Below are 15,722 nucleotides of genomic sequence, written 5' to 3'. Positions count from 1 at the left end.
TTTAAGTGGTGAAATTGACAAACTATGGAAAACGACTGGAAACAAAAGGGGGTTTTGTTCTCTGTTTGTACACAAGGTTGTATCACTTTTTTAAAATAAAGAAGCTATCAATACATTTTCCCCAGTTCCTTCAGCTTTGCCCTGGCATTAGACACTTTCTTTGTCTCCCAAAATACAGCAGTTACAGAAAGATGGGAATCTGTCTACAAGGCTGGAAAGATAATACAGCACTGGTTTGATCTCAAAAAAACCTGGATCAAGACTGAGTAGTTCCACTGCTCGTGGAATTGCTGCTTTTCATTAGTAGATGGTGAGGAGGAGACTGAGTAACAAGGGGCTTCAGCTCACAGACCACTTGCAGATGTTGCTGTGCTCACTCAGGTGGTTCCATGTTCACCACTGCCAGAAGTTACTGTCCAGCAGCTGAGACAAATGGAACAGTACATGCATTTCTCTCTTTGGGTTATAAAACTGGGTTCAAGAGGCATAGCATAATGAGCCAGACCTGAAACTGAGGCAGTAAACTTCAGTGCAGGAGTACAACAGAAAATGAAAGGTGGGGCTTTCTTCAGCTAAACCTGTTTGCAACTGAAATGCAGCACTTTGACTGCCCAGCAGAAAATGCAGGTACCAAGTATCAGAAGAATGGCAGCACTCCAGTCCAAAGCCATCACAAACAGAGGCTACTGTGCTGGAAATGGACTAAGTATCACCATTTGTGCTAATAAAACTCTCTTTCATATCAAGCAATCAAAATTTATATGAATTTTTGGTCAAATCATAAGATAGATGTTTCTCTGAAACACCAAGGAGCATTAACAAAACACATCAGTCAATGATCTTCATTCTTCAAAGACCTGCAGCAGCATCACAGAAAATCTATTTAAAAGGCATTTCTCTATTTATAACTTTCTTTAATTCTCCAGGTGATGTCTGCCCCAACAACAGAGGACATTTCTTCCCAAGATGTTCTATTGTCCCTGCTGCTTGTTTCTGTGATATCAGAGAGCCTTTGTAACATTTCTTGTTGAACTACTTATGCATTTGTGACAACAGGATTGTCTGCTGAGCCATCATCCTCCTAGAACAGGACAGCATCATGTCCTGACAACATGGAATGCAGGAATGTTGCAAAACCAATTAAGCAGCATTTCTCCATTAGAGCAGGTCCTCTTGGGCAGCAGAGGGAAATAACCAGTCACTAGACTTCAGGAGATCTCTCTTTATTATGCAGAGTGGCACAAGTCCTTACACCTTTCATCCTGCTTCTTCCAGCGGGGAGGAAGAAGGCCATCAGCAATCTCTCTCAAAACACTGCAGATGAAAACTGTCACCTCAGCTCCCCTCCCACCTCATAATCCTCTTTTTGAGGCTCTCCCAGTCAGCGCCACAAGAACTAACTGGAACTTCTGGTGATGAAGAAGCAAAGATCTTGCAAATATTCCTATTAAGAAACAAGGGAAAAATGCGTATTTAAAATATTTCTGATAAAGTGTTCAGCATAATCAGAGATTTTTTTTTTCCAGGTGGTCAAATGCCTCTGTTAGCTAAGACTGCAGTTTGTTTTGAAGTCATGGAAATTTTTTTTTCCGTATGAAAGACAGAATAGCCCTGAAGACAGAAGCAATAGCTAAGCCATAAATGTACAGTGCAAGAAGCAGCTGTAATGCAAATCAGTTCAAACCATGTAGAACCAACGACAAATATAACATGGGGGGAAAAAAAATTAACTTTTGTCTTATCTTGACTCCATTTAGCCCAGTACCACACTCCTGGTCCTGCAGGGAACATGCCTTCTGTCTCCTCTGAGAGGAGGCAAATTCTATTTAAAAAGTAACCTTCTAATGGTCTCATAAAAGAGTGATGATTTCAAAGCCTGCTGCTTCTAGGCTATGTCACTATTGAAGCCAACACTCTTTAAACATCTTTTATTTAAGCTCCAAAATCTCCCTAAGTGAATAAGGGAGGCTGATTCAAGGAGAGGATTATGGAAATGCACTACTATGATGCAGAATATTCTTCCTACTATTGAACAGACTCTGATGACTTCCAAAATCTATACAATAAGGAACTCAAATCTCTATTCTTTACAATTAGGGAATTAAATCTCTCTTTTCCTATAAATCAGTCTGGCACTATTGATTTTCAGAGGATGAACCAGCAGTGTATTTATGATGTCTCCCTGTTCCTACCAGAGGTCCTTAAATGTACTGTTCAGAAGTTAAGAAGCCTTTGTGAAGGATTCCCTGCATCATCTCAGTAAATGGTTCCAGTAGCCATTTACAGGTTAAATATAATTTCTGAGAAGATTAAATTACACACCAGATCTAAAATTCAATCACAGGAACTCTGTTTCTCTCTCATCTTCACCTTGTAAGTTTCCATTTGAAACAGACAAATTTTTCCACCTCAGCTGCAGGTTCTGACTGAATTATCTCTCTGTGTCCTTGCTGTTAAGATCAAGAGCAAAATATATTTGTTAAGCCAAGGAAAAGGCATAGTTTCCTTTAACCATGGAGCTCAACCCTATTTTTTCAGAAAACTTTCTAACTTGCTAAGATTAGAATTGGACACACCTTCCAAAATCAAAAAAGATTTTTTATTCAAAATCCCCTGAGATCACACATTTTAGCTGACCACCTACCTCAAATCCTGTTTAGTCACTACTTCATCACTCCATGATCTATTTCCCACTCTAAAAGTAGGATGCTATTCTTTGGTCCTGGATGCATGATACCTTTTCCTTTAGTCATATGGAAAAGTACACCATCAGTATGTGTTTGTCTCCTTCTTATACAGTATCCACTCCTATGGTTAAGGGTCCCAAGCTTTTGGGTAATATGCATAAGAAGCAGAGGCAGAAGTATTAAATGAGCTGGACATAGAAGAGGCATTAAGCTGAGCTACAAGAGGAACAGATGGGAAAACCACAGGTGTCTGCTTCCCTCCATCTCACACTCAGAGCCCTGTACTGGGCCACTGATTCCTGTGTGCTGGAAGATTCAGCTGGGCTGATTAACAAAATTAAAATTTTCATCATTCAACTCTTACAGACAGTACTGACTCTGCTGCAGGGATACGTCATGAAACAGACCATGAACGCTGCAGGCTACTGACAAACACGTTAAAGTAAATAAACACGGATTTCTTTGAATCCCCTCCTGCCTGTGAGTCACCACAGTCAATTACCCAAATGAAATGTACGAGAAGCAGGCAGCAAAAACACTGATTCAGATTAAGTCATGCACAAAATCTGTCTGTGCCACAGGAAAAATACTTGATTTCCATTAGTGATGTTGTGGCATGATCACAATAAAGAGGATTCAGCAGCAATGCTGGTACAGGAACATCCCCCAGCAGCCCCTCAGGTGCAGTGGGAAACTTCGCGTGCCCCAGAGCCGGGCAGAAGGGAGGAGCTGATCCTCACAGGCGACCAGCAAACAAACACTGCCAGAGCGTTCTCAGCACATCTCAAGAGACAGCTCGCAGCGGGGACAGACGCGGGGCAGGGAGGTGACTGCGCTGCCTAAGGAGCGAGGACAGCCCGGTGAGAGCTCCCGAGGCTCGCCGGCTCCTCCCGCGCCCCCGGCGCGCCCCTCGCCGGCAGCCGCAGCGGCGCTCCCACACGGCCGGCCGGGCCTGCGGAGCGACGGCCGCGGGGGCGGAGAGCAGCCGCTCACCTCCTACCAGCTTCGGCACCTTCCCGATGCGGCCGGTGATGTCTGCCGTGAGCACGGCGAAGTCCTGCTCGTAGCTCTCGAAGTCGGAGGACATCGCGGCGATGGCGCTGCCGCTGCCGGGGGCGCCGCTCCGCACCGCGGCGCTTCCGCGTTCTGCCACGCCGAAACGCGTCCCCCGTCCCGGCCCCCGGCGCCTCGCCACACGTTCCGCCGCAACTCAGGCGATCCGACAAACCCCTGAGCGGGCTTGGCAGCGCGGGCACCGAGGAGAGTCGGTGACTCCCGCCCCGCAGCCCCTCACGCCCCGCCTCGTAACCTGCAGGCGGGAGGGACGCGGCCGCGGCGCTACCGGCGGGCCGCTGTTTCCGGGGGGGGCCGTATTGCGGGCGGACCGCGGGCGGCGGCAGCGCGGGCCCCGCTCCCGCCCCGCTCCTCCCCTTCCCTGCCTGCCCTTCCCTCCCTGCCCTCCCCTCCTCTTCCCTTCCCTCTTCCCTTCCCGCCCTCTCCCTGGGCGGCCGGCGGGAGCCATGCACGGCGGCGGCGGGGCGGCGGCGGCCGGGCGGCGGTAGCGGCGATGGCGGGGCCGGGCGCGCTGCAGCGGGCGCGGCGCCTGTGCCACTGGGGCCCGGCGGTGGCGCTGGCCGTGGTGGCCGTGTGCTCCGCCACCGCCATGGCCGACGCCGCGCTCTGGTACTGGCCGCTGGACACGGCCGGGGGAAGCGTCAACTTCGTGATGCTGCTCAACTGGACCGTCATGATCCTCTACAACTACTTCAGCGCCATGTTCGTGGGCCCCGGGTACGTCCCGCTGGGGTGGACGCCGGTAAGCGCTGCCTTGCGACCGCCTCGCCTCGTCCCGGGGGACCGGCGGGCAGCCCTGGGGCCGGGCCGGCCCCGCGGTCAGGACGGTGCAGATCGCCTACTTTTCGGTGCCGCTGTTTCTCCTCCGTGCCCCAGGAACGCTGCTCGCTCTCAGGCCGTTCCTTGCTCCTTATCTTGCTCTGAAATCTTTCCTTTGCCTCTCCCCGGTTTGCTCTTGCCGCTTCCTGAGTTTCCAGCACAACCCAGTTTGCTCCTGATACCGGAATCAGACAGATACAAACTTTCTGACAGAGTTTCGCTGTTAGAAAGCAGCACGCTGGACCCTTAAATATCCTTCCTCTAATCGAGTGTGCCGAGCGTTGGGTAAACAGAGTTTTTATCAGCCACACTGGTTACACATTCACTAGCTGTCCCCACTTATTTAACGTATGTGTGATGTATACGTAGCGCTTTGCTTTACATTGTCAGGTTCCTTATGAGAAGTCCTCATGTGGCCTTTTGGGTCTCCTTTGGTGGTTTTCAGTGGCCGGTGTTGTGATGTTTCAGGTGGCCGTTTCTGGACCCAGCTCCAGCAAGCACAGCACTGTTGATTTCCGTGCCTGCTGCTTTGTCAGCCTTGCAGAGCTGAGCAGGCTTCCTGCCCGAGTTACGTCCTTTAGCTGCTTCTCCGAGGCTCTGTTCTGTCCTGCTGCCCTGCTCCATCCCCTCCCTGTGCTGTCTGGGCTCTGGTAATGCAGCTTGCCTGGCAGCAGTTGCTGTGTTTTATTATATTAGGAGCTTCTCAAAAGCAGAAAACAAGCACTGATGGCTGGGAATGAGAACCTAAGGTTGTCTGCATGCTCCTGCAGACACCTGGTTTGGAGATTTTGCTGCTAGAAGTAACAGTTGGAAGTAATTAATTTAGAAAATTTCTTTTTTATTTTATGCAAGCTAGAAAATTATATGGTTGCCATCTGCTTAACACAGTGCAAGATAGAAATTTGCATTTCCTGTGCTTCAGTAATCTCTTGGAAGAGTTGTAGTCAAGAATGACAGAGGTTCAGGATCCCAAGGCAGCTGCCCAGAGTTTGTGTTCCAGTGTGATGCAGAGTTTAGTGCTGGTCACCTTTCTAATTGTGGAATATTAACTCAGACAGAGTCTGGGCAGAAGAGGATCCTGATAATCATCTTAGCAGGACAAGTGGGTGCTCCACTTCCTGTGTGCGAGATTTTGGCCACTACTTGCTGTCTGCAAGTGTCTCTGCCTCTCATCTTGCTGTAGTTGGGGTGTGTGTGTGTAAAGGAGATTGTGAGGGAGTTGAACATTAGTGTTTACCACTGCTGTATCTGAGTAGTAAGCTTAGAGTGGTTTATTGTTTAAAATGGAGAGAAAATGTGCTCTGGACTTTTTTTTATTACAACAATAACATGCTTTTACTCTCAGAACTTCACTGTGAAATCTTTCTTGTATAGTTGCTCTTCCTGACAGAAGAACTGTTTATTTCTTTTAGCAACCAGCACTTTCAGCAGTGGAAGATGCCTGTGTTGACAGCCAAGAGATTAGCTGGGAGATTATTTAATTTTGGTTTTTCCTCTCTTTGACGCCTACCATTAAATAGGGTTGGACTATGAAACACACCCTGTCAGAAGGAATCAAAAGTTAGGGAAATGCCAAGATAAACATTGCCAGCAGAGTTGTGTATACATCTAACACTGCTGTTCTTCTGTTTAAAGGAAAAATCTCAGGATTGCATGTATCTCCAATACTGTAAAGTGTGTCAGTCTTACAAGGCACCTCGCTCACATCACTGTCGGAAGTGTAACAGGTACTGTTCCTCTTCACAGCTGTTGAAAGTCCATTTTACAGCAGCTTCATATCTAATCATGGGCTATTACCATAATTTGTGCTTCCAGCAATTGCATTGTAATTCTTTAAAAAGCCTCCATATGAGCACTATAGCCCTTTCAAGTGTTTCCACTTTTTAGCTGTATGATATCTATACAGTTTTGCTGTGTTGTAATTTAGAAAAATTACTGTCTTTAACATTTCCTTTATAGTCTGAAATCAGTTTCTCTTAAGAGTCTCTTGATGGTACTAACAAAACAATGCAGTCCTGCTTCAGGGATGTGGGTCTGTAAATATCTAAAAGTCATCTGAAATTCTTTTTAAATTCTGAGTCCAAACATTGACCTGCTTAGAGAGTAGAAATACCTATTCTGTCACCTTCCAAATGGGAATTAAATGTTGATTTGAGTGGAAATTTTGGACTGCTTTTTTCACTCTTCACCAAAGTGGGTTTTTGAAGGGAGTTGGCATGTTAAGTGAAGTAATAAACCCTTTGGTCAACTTAAGAAGTTTGCACCTTGTTTTCTTCCAACAGAATGATCCTGATACAAAGGACCCTTCATTATAAATAGCTGTCACTAGAATTTAGTGCGTCTTGAAAAAATCAAGGCACTTCAGCTGTCTGCAGTCCAAGCAGGTTGTCCTCTGAAGGACTCCTAAGAGAGTGTGGTGTATATTGCAACGTACATGTTCATTTGTTACTTCTGTAAACCCAAGATGTGCAGTCAGAGTTTTTTTAGGAAACAGAAACTGAAACTCCAGAGCAGTGCTGTAATGTGGCTACATCATCTCCAGATTTAAAGCTAATGACTCTTGTCCTTGAGTGACAATCTTTACACTGAGGATTGATCACTTAGGTGGTCACATAGATTTTTACACCTGTCAAGGTAATTTGGAAGGTGAACAAATCTTTATTCAGGTGGGGTTTTTTTGCATCTGTAAGCTACACCAAAATAACTGGTTTTATATTGAATACAAGAGTGTCTCTAGGGTGTTTACACATGTTAAATGTATTTTGAAGAAGATTTTCATTGGTGTGAAGTTGATACATAGCAATTGAGAAAGCTTTCAGGGGGTTTACCACTGAAAAGAAAGAGTCACTATCACACTTCTGTCTGTATATCTTTCTTTAAATACTCTTTCTACAAGTAGTTCACAGGGAATTTGATATTTCCTTTATTTTCCTGGTATTCTGATTTTTAAAAACTGACATGAACAGTAGTGCTTAATTATTGTGATCATAGTTCTTACCAGTCCCATTCTATGGCTCTGTCTCCAGGCTCTGTACTATGGTGATTATTAGCAACTAGTTAGTTTGAGTAAAGAGGAGGACAGATAACTGGGGAGGGGAGGACCTGGAAGCACTTTTTATTTGCTTTTTAAAATTCTACAACGGAAGTATAATGCTGAATAGAAACTGAAAACAAACTACTGTGTTGATCTGTCAGAAACTGGTGGGTTCAAATGAAAGAATGGAGGTTGAGAAGTAGAAAATCAGGCATCCTTTGAGTTTTTTGAGAAACATCATATGTGTCCTTTATATTAATCTATATTTATTATTCACAGATGTGTGATGAAGATGGATCACCACTGTCCTTGGATCAACAACTGTTGTGGATACCAGAATCATGCATCTTTCACTCTGTTTCTCCTCTTAGCTCCACTGGGATGCATTCATGCTTCTTTCATATTTATTATGACAATGTACACTCAGCTTTACAACAGAGTAAGAAAACATAACTAAATGCTTAAAATGTTATTTAAGTCAGGTGCCTAATTTATCTCTGGAAGTATAGGAGAATTTGGTTTTCTGAGAAGAAGCATGTGGAATTCCTTGTTCTGCTTTCCACATGCACTCCTAGTTCTGTTGTGTACCTGTAAGATGTACTTATGGGAATGGAGGAGGTTTCAGAGAAAGTTGTTTCTATTTTCATTCTTTTTTTCTCTGTTGCTTTTCATAATCACAGGGAGTGTCCTATTGCTTTGCGTTGACTGAAGACTGTTTCTGAGTAGTACTTTATATATAGAGAGAGACAGGCTGTGTTTTGGCTGGCAGAGAAAACAGCTGCTATTTATTTCCAACACACAAGTTAGATTCTATTTATTTTCTTTTACTGGCCACTTTTTCTGAATTGTGTCTCTTTCTTCAAGAAAAAAAGGTACATTATTTTTGGGACTAAAGATAAATATGTTAGGTGTGGTTTTTTTAACTGGAAAACTGCAACAGTGAGTAAAGCTTGTTCTGGAATACACCCTTTATCTCAGATCCATGGTTGAGATTTTAAGCTTTGGTTTCAGCCTTTGTGGTTGCAGTGAAGAGCTTGATGACATCACCTGAGTGTAACAGATGAAGTTGCATTTGTAACAGCTGAATTGTGTTTGCAGAGAGATAATGTTGACAATTGCTGTCTGCAAAGCTTTCAGAGGAAACCTGCAGCATTTCCCTGACACTGATGAATGTGGGTTTTTTAACATACCAGAGTCCAGATTTTTTTGCTGATTTTTGGTCCTGTGGAGCTTGCAAGATGGTGACTGTGGTTTCATTTTTCCATCTAGCACCAAATTTCTGAAGATACAAGTCTTTTGAGCATCTTTTTTGTTACTCTCCTTCATCTCTGTCAGATGTTGGACGCTTACTTTCAGAGCCAGATTTTGTAGGAATAACTTGCTTTGTCTCAGCAGTTGGAAAGTTCTAGAGCTGAATGGAATTTTCCTCTTTGCAGATATCTTTTGGATGGAGTTCTGTGAAGATTGACATGAGTGCAGCCAAAAGAGACCCTCGTCCCATTATTCCCTTTGGACTGTCTGCATTTGCTGCATCTTTATTTGCCTTAGGACTGGCATTAGGAACAACTATTGCTGTTGGTATGCTGTTTATTATCCAGGTGAGTCTAAGGCTCTGTTACAAAGAAGTTAAAAGCTATAAGTTCTGTGTGCTTCTGTGGAGCAGAAACAGAATTCAGGATTGAGATAAGAACCATTATTCAGAGCTTATGTTGTATAACTTTCCCGGGGATTTATGTAGCTTTGTCCTAGTTTTTCTGTTACCACAGTTTTGGGGTTTTTTCATTATTTTTCATGGAAGGACATGGATGTGAAAATCTAATGAACTAAGAAAACATGAGGTGGATTTTATGAACTCTCTGAAAAAGGCAAAATACTTGCCCTGTCCCTGCAAATAGGTGTAAATATGCCTGATATATTTCTTAAAATGTTGGAGATCTTTGGAAGGAAACAAAAAGACACATTTTAAGCATAAAGTGGAATACTGTGTGATACTGTCTTAAGTGTATAATTCTAGATCGTGTGTCTCTGCTGAGGGTTGGCTTCTAACAAATGTTTCAGTTAAATCTAAGCTAACTCTGTAAGAGTTGCTTTGTTCTTTAAGACAAGTTTAGTTTGTTAAATGAAGCTTTATTTATATAGCTGATGTATTTCTGCAGAAAATAAATCCTAATTTCACCTAACACTTTTATTTCAGATGAAAGTCATTTTGACAAATAAAACTTCAATCGAATCCTGGATTGAAGAAAAGGTATGCTTTTAATACAGTATTCTTGTACTGCTACAAAGTCTATTTTCCGTATTTATAATTTTTGTCTCATCTCTGGATTAAAACCAAAGATGTTATTTCAATTCACCACTGACTTAACACCTACAACAAGCTTTTCCCTTACCATCTCTGAAATTCACTGAAAGAAATGAGAAATCGAGTAAATGCATACATTTTTTTGTTTGTTTTGGAGGAATTTGTTGAACATAGAATAATGTTTGCTTTGAAAATGCTTTCCTACTTGAAATATGTGGGTGTTTTAATCTGAAACTTGAGCTATCTTAGTCATTACATCTGCCTGTAGATGTAGCTTGTCCACCTCAGTGACCCAGTCAAAGTGGCATCTTTTGACTCATGGTTTTACCCATTTCTTACTTTGGATTGTGAGGGAGGATTTTCCTTGATTGTAAAGAAGTACTAGAAAATATCTAGTCTTCTGTCCTTTAAATTTTTCTTGGATCTCTTTATCTTCATAAAGGTTTTCACAAGATTTTTCAGGAGAAATACAGTCAAGCAACAGAAGCTAAGTTTAGAGGAAGTAAAACTGACTCAGTATTTAGAAATTAGTTTGGTTCTATCTGGTAGTTTTGTGTAAGTCCACAGACATTTCATTAATGTCTTGTTGTCTTTCTTTTATTTTGTGTGCCAAATTAGCAGGAGAATCTTGACTATGTATAAGTACTTAAAGTTTTGTAATGTCAACTCTTTGCATGGGATGTGGCTGGATCCAAGTCCTGTTAGACCTTTGAATAGTGGAATAATGAAACATAAGTGAAAGAAATCCCTGTTATCACTACATTGTAAAATTTGGAATAATATGTTAAAATTTTTACTGTAAAACACAGGCTGCTAATGTGTCCCTTTTGAAAGCTGAGCATGGACTGTAATACATAAATATTTAATAAAATGGCATTGCAACAAAGTGAACACACTTCTATGGCTGCTCCACTAGATGTCATCAGAACTGTGGGAATGTAAAGCTCGTGACTGGAATGTGGGCAGCTCAGATCATGCCTGTGTGTGCATTCTTAGAGGAGGAATTGGCACTACCAGTGTTGAGTCATGTTTGTGATGATTAGTCAAAGGATTCTGAGCTGTGGAAGCTTTTGTGTGTAACTGAGAAATAGTCAGGCATTGGTCCCTAAAAGAAAGCAGTAAAGTAAGATCCGAGCGTGGATGGAATGGTCAGTGTAGTCAGTGGACTCTGTTGTTAAAGGGTAAATGAGGGATGACAGGGATGGGGACACCCAAACCAGACATCCTTCTGAATACCATGATTAGTTTAAGGAGTTTTTAAAGCCTGGGTTAATGTAGCAGGAGTTCACTACTCTTGCCTGAAAATATTTGCCTTTAGGTCCCATGGACCCATGCAGGACTTCTGACCCAGCCTTTTTAATAATTGCTGCTTGACTGCAGTCAGGTGTAGGGTGTTTTTATCTCCTGCATTTCTTAATTATTTTCTAGGCCAAAGACAGAATCCAGTACTACCAAACGGGTGAGACCTTTATCTTCCCCTATGATATGGGAAGTAAATGGAAGAACTTCAGGCAAGTGTTTACATGGTCTGGGATTCCTGAGGGAGATGGCCTGGACTGGCCAGTTAGAGATGGATGTCACCAGTACAGTTTGACGGTAACTGCTCTTCAATGGTGTCTCAAGCTGATTCTCCCCACTGTCCAATTGTCTGCTTTCCTTTGCAATAATAGACCAGCCTTTTAAATAATTAAAATACACAGGCTTGAAGTACATGTATAGGAGTTCTGTTAAATGTTATCCCAGTTTTGATGCACTAAAAAGTTAAGCTTTTTTTTTGTGTTTCAAACTGCTTCTTGTGTTTCAAACTGTACTTCCTGTGTTTTTTGAATTATTTCAATACCTGGCTTCATTTTGTGTTGAATGCTGCCTAAATTTCTTTTTATAATCATTTATAGATAGAGCAACTGAAACAGAAAGCAGACAAGCGAGTAAGAAGTGTAAGTATTTGTTGAAGTTTGGTCTAAAATTACTTTGAAATAATAGAAATAGCAATATAAATAAATGTAATTAAGCTACACAAACAATGTATAGCAATCTGCTTAATCTTGGCACTTAGCATTTGCTTCTTAGTTTCCAGATGGGAAGAAACATGATAATAAAGAGGACTGTGCTTCATTGTTAATCAGTAATTTAGAATTTAGAGTTCCTTTGACAACCACTGTCATTATGCTTAAATCTGTGGTATGCTTGAATTGATTTTTTTTAGAGTGAAACTTATCAATAGGGCCATGACTCCTTCAAAAAACAAATTTCTGTTCTGTTCCAATCTGTAGGTGCGGTATCGAGCCATAGAAGATTACAGTGGCGTCTGCTGCCCTGTGACTAAAGGTGTTAAAACATTCTTCACAACACCGTGCACTGAAGAACCTAGAATTGCACTGAGTAAAGGGGATCTGATTTTAGCCACCAGAGGCTTAAAGTTAGTGGCTCCACACCTTTGTATTTGGTTAAAAGAAGTATTGGGTTGAGTTCTGGCATCTAATTACCTGTTATACTTCCTTCCCCAGACACTGGATGTATGGTGAGAAGATTCTCATCTCAGCTGCGGATGGTATGGAGCAGTTAATTTCACTTCTTCTGTTGAAAATTGCAAATCAATTTTATAGCTATCTAGAAATGTGGCCAATATTGTATGTTCATTTCTCAACATGTACAATGATAACATTACTGGCACTAGCTTCTCTGCATTCTTCACAGGTTTTATTCTTAGCATCTAACAGACTTCCCAGTTTTGATAAACATTCATTCACTCTGTCAGACTGACAGAACACTGATATAGTAGTTTGTTGAAAGTTGAGTGTTAAGGGCGACACTTCATATTCTAAGGAAAAGTTAGACTTTTAGACCATGAAGAGGTTGAAGGATTATTCATTTTTTGATAATTAAATGGTGGTCTGTCTTAAACAAATCCAGGCTTTCTACCTACACACTGTATAACTATAGAGCTAAATCTTTGTGTATCTCAACTAGGAGACATCATGTCTTTGTTTGGAATAATTTCTGGATACTTTAATATGCATTTGTAAAACTACCTGGGGGTGTTGAAGATATTAAAGACTCCTGATCTGCTGATCTGCAGAAGGTCAGCATCACAGCCACCTGCATTGAAGCTTTTACATTTTTCACTTCATACCTCTTGCTTTGGACTAAACAAAAGTTTTGCCTGCCAGAGGGTATATTGGATTCTGTTGTTTCTTCCAAGCAACTGTTAGTTCATTGCATGTGCATTTCATATTTGCACAAGTTTCCCAGATGCTGAAATAAATCTTCCATCCTCCTCAGAATTGTCAGAGACACTGCTGAAATACTCATACAAGTAAAAGCAGTTACTGCATCTCAAAAAAGAGGAAGATCAACTGTTGAGGGGAAAACAGTGAAAAATTACAATAAGTATAATAATAGAAAATGCGAGTTACAAGGAAAAGCCGAAAGAATTTGGATAGTTTACCTGGAAAGGAGTAGGAAATGAGAGACAGCCTGGGTATGAACAAATAGTCATCACCTGTGTGAAAGTCTGTGATAGACCAGTTTGCTTGCTTCCTGTGCCCTTGCTGTGTAGAAAAAGGAGCTGTAAACCTGTTTTATAGACAGAAAGATTCAGATAGGGTATGAAGATGAATTTTCTCAAGAAAGGTAGAGCACTGCAAAACTTTGGAGATGTCTGAAAACATTTTAGGTAGTTGGAGAGAATCCATGCATCCCCAGGCAATGATGTTAGAAATTACTTAGATGTTCTAACTTGTAGAAGAAAATAACTTAGGTAAGTGCTTGATGTCTCTTCCAGTCCTGTGTTTTTCCTGAGTAGTAGGCCATGTTTTGTTCTAAGTTAATGCAACTTTTCATGTCTTAAGGTGGAATAAGAGAACGAGGCTGGTTCCCTAGGAAGTGTGTGGAAAAATACCAGTATGACTCTGAAACGGATCAACCAGTGGATGGAGAGAAGAAAAGCAAATAGCCTTCTAATTTTTTTAAATATGAAATGGAATTTTTACTTCAGACCACAATCCTTTACTTGAAATTTTCTGTATATTACTTTCGACTTATGCAATGACTATGTTAGGATGAGGTTTTCTTTTCCTCACTGCTGAAAGGGTTGTATATGCCTGTGCCATGGTTTGCATACTTTTTAAACAATAAATAATTGAAGAAGCCATTCAGTGGATTGCCTTCAAGATGCATCTTTTTCCTCACAAGTCCCCCGATTGTTTTTTTATGTTAAATTGCATTCTGAGCATTAAGATTTTAGGTTTTTTTCCTCAGCCGCATCTGATCGTTATGCGTGCTGCTTATCTTTTGTATTCCTCTGAAGCTGCCCCTGAAAATAAACGCCTGATTCAAATTCCAGATAAAATTTGTTACCTGTGGCTTTTAATGATGTGAATTGTCCACCTCAAATAAATAATACATTCATATTCACTTGTGGGTTCAATTGTTCTTAGACCTAGAAGAACTGGTTCATAGGCATGGGAGTGTGAACTGACTGGGAAGTAAACATTTAACCTTGTAAATTGCTTTTCAAAGGCTTCAGTTGTTGCAATAGGAATATTTTGTGCTTTCAATGGCAAAATTACATCCACCACTGTTTGTTCCATCTGAATCTGAGCCAGTATCCAAGAGCAAAATTTTTATGAATTTTGCTATTAATGATTAACAGCCTTCTTAAAGCATTTTCATTTAGCATCTAGGATGAATTATTAGAAGGAAGACCTTAAATTAGAGTAACTTAAAAGCTTAAGGCTTTTAAAATGTCTCCAGAGTGCAGCAGGTGCTTTTGTTCTCATAGTGTAGAGTTACATGTCAGCCAGGTTGAGAGGATTTGAAATCAGTTCATGTGGCTGAAGTGGCACAGAAGAGACCAATATGAGACCATCTGACACTTGAATTGCTATATATGTTTTGTTGTTGAGGCAGTGCCATTCACCCTCCAAACATATCTGTTCAGGGAAGCATCATTTTATTGTATCAACAGAAGTACTTTCCAGGCACTGCAGCAGGTGGCATCACAGGATTCAGCCTCGAGTTTCTGCAGATCTCAGTAGCACTGGATTTACTCTTGCCAAGTAACTTGCTAATTTTTGTGTCCAAAACCAGTTCTGGCATACATTTCTTCCCTGTTTCTTTTTTCTCCCCAGTCTCCCCCAGAGAAAAAGATTAGGCCACCACTGACTTTCATGTCACATTGCTTTAAGGAAAGGATCGGAAAGATAAGCAACATCCTTACATCTAGTTTCAGAGACTTGGAAGCCTTTATAGCCTCACATTTCTGACAAGTACAGTAAGTGACACAATGGTTATTCTAAGATGTCAAGGTCTTTGGCCCAGACTAGAAACAGAATTGGGTCAGTTGTTTTTACTAGTCAAAGCTAGAGCTGCCTAACAGCAAGAGGGGGATCTTTTGGTGAATCTTGCTTTCATTTTGGGATAGCTGAACAAGAGCATTAAAGAGGGAGAGGAAAAGCCACTAGCTGTCTGAACAAGACAGGGAAGACAATTTTTGTCTGCAAAGAGAATTGGCCTAGGAAAGCTACAGATACACCTTCTCCATGTTGCATCCGTGTTAGCACTGCCTTTTGAACTGTTAGAGCTGACTACTGCAGGGACAGGGAGGAGCTCTCAGTAGAGACAGCACAGACTGAAGGAAGACATAAGAAACTTTTCATCTTGCTTAAATCATTTTCTGAAGCAGCAGCATAATACAAGAAAATCTCACATCTTATTTCATGTGGTACATTAATTCTTTCACCTCAGCCTAAGCTGAAGACAAGGAAAAGAAAGTTGGGTAGAGGAGCAACTAGACTACAGGAGC

The 15,722-nt window shown here is 41.7% G+C and overlaps 2 protein-coding genes across 5 annotated transcripts in view; one reads left to right on the top strand and one right to left on the bottom strand.

The window, feature by feature from the left end:
* The window catches only part of VTI1A (vesicle transport through interaction with t-SNAREs 1A), a 258,947-nt gene extending 254,878 nt beyond the window's left edge, over positions 1–4,069 (bottom strand). For 2 of the 4 annotated variants that reach the window (XM_039708805.1, XM_039708806.1), the window contains exon 1: positions 3,681–4,069. In XM_039708805.1, coding sequence (XP_039564739.1) covers positions 3,681–3,774 — 94 coding nt within the window. In that variant the 5' untranslated portion in view covers positions 3,775–4,069. The remainder of the gene's footprint in view (positions 1–3,680) is intronic. The other 2 variants (XM_039708803.1, XM_039708804.1) reach the window with 1 other exon arrangement.
* A 78-nt stretch (positions 4,070–4,147) lies between these two features.
* On the top strand, positions 4,148–14,332 carry ZDHHC6 (zinc finger DHHC-type palmitoyltransferase 6). The gene is made up of 10 exons (XM_039708801.1): positions 4,148–4,503; positions 6,216–6,307; positions 7,894–8,053; positions 9,051–9,212; positions 9,809–9,862; positions 11,345–11,512; positions 11,812–11,853; positions 12,190–12,335; positions 12,424–12,467; positions 13,768–14,332. Exons 1-10 carry the CDS (start codon positions 4,255–4,257, stop codon positions 13,869–13,871), a joined length of 1,221 nt encoding a protein of 406 aa, XP_039564735.1. The 5' UTR covers positions 4,148–4,254; the 3' UTR covers positions 13,872–14,332.
* The last annotated feature ends 1,390 nt before the right edge of the window (positions 14,333–15,722 follow it).

This window comes from Passer montanus, unplaced genomic scaffold (assembly GCF_014805655.1).
Source record: "Passer montanus isolate IOZ18808 unplaced genomic scaffold, ASM1480565v1 scaffold21, whole genome shotgun sequence".
NCBI classification, from domain to species: Eukaryota; Metazoa; Chordata; class Aves; order Passeriformes; family Passeridae; genus Passer; species Passer montanus.
This window is presented reverse-complemented; position numbering and strand designations above follow the sequence as displayed.

Bases quoted from the DNA above. Each gene is read 5' to 3' on its own strand.
- ZDHHC6 (XM_039708801.1), top strand. From the start codon at position 4,255: ATGGCGGGGCCGGGCGCGCTGCAGCGGGCGCGGCGCCTGTGCCACTGG. The intron at 9,213-9,808 runs GTGAGTCTAAGG...CTTTTATTTCAG, and splicing joins GTATGCTGTTTATTATCCAG to ATGAAAGTCATTTTGACAAA. The intron at 12,468-13,767 runs GTATGGAGCAGT...TCATGTCTTAAG, and splicing joins TCTCATCTCAGCTGCGGATG to GTGGAATAAGAGAACGAGGC.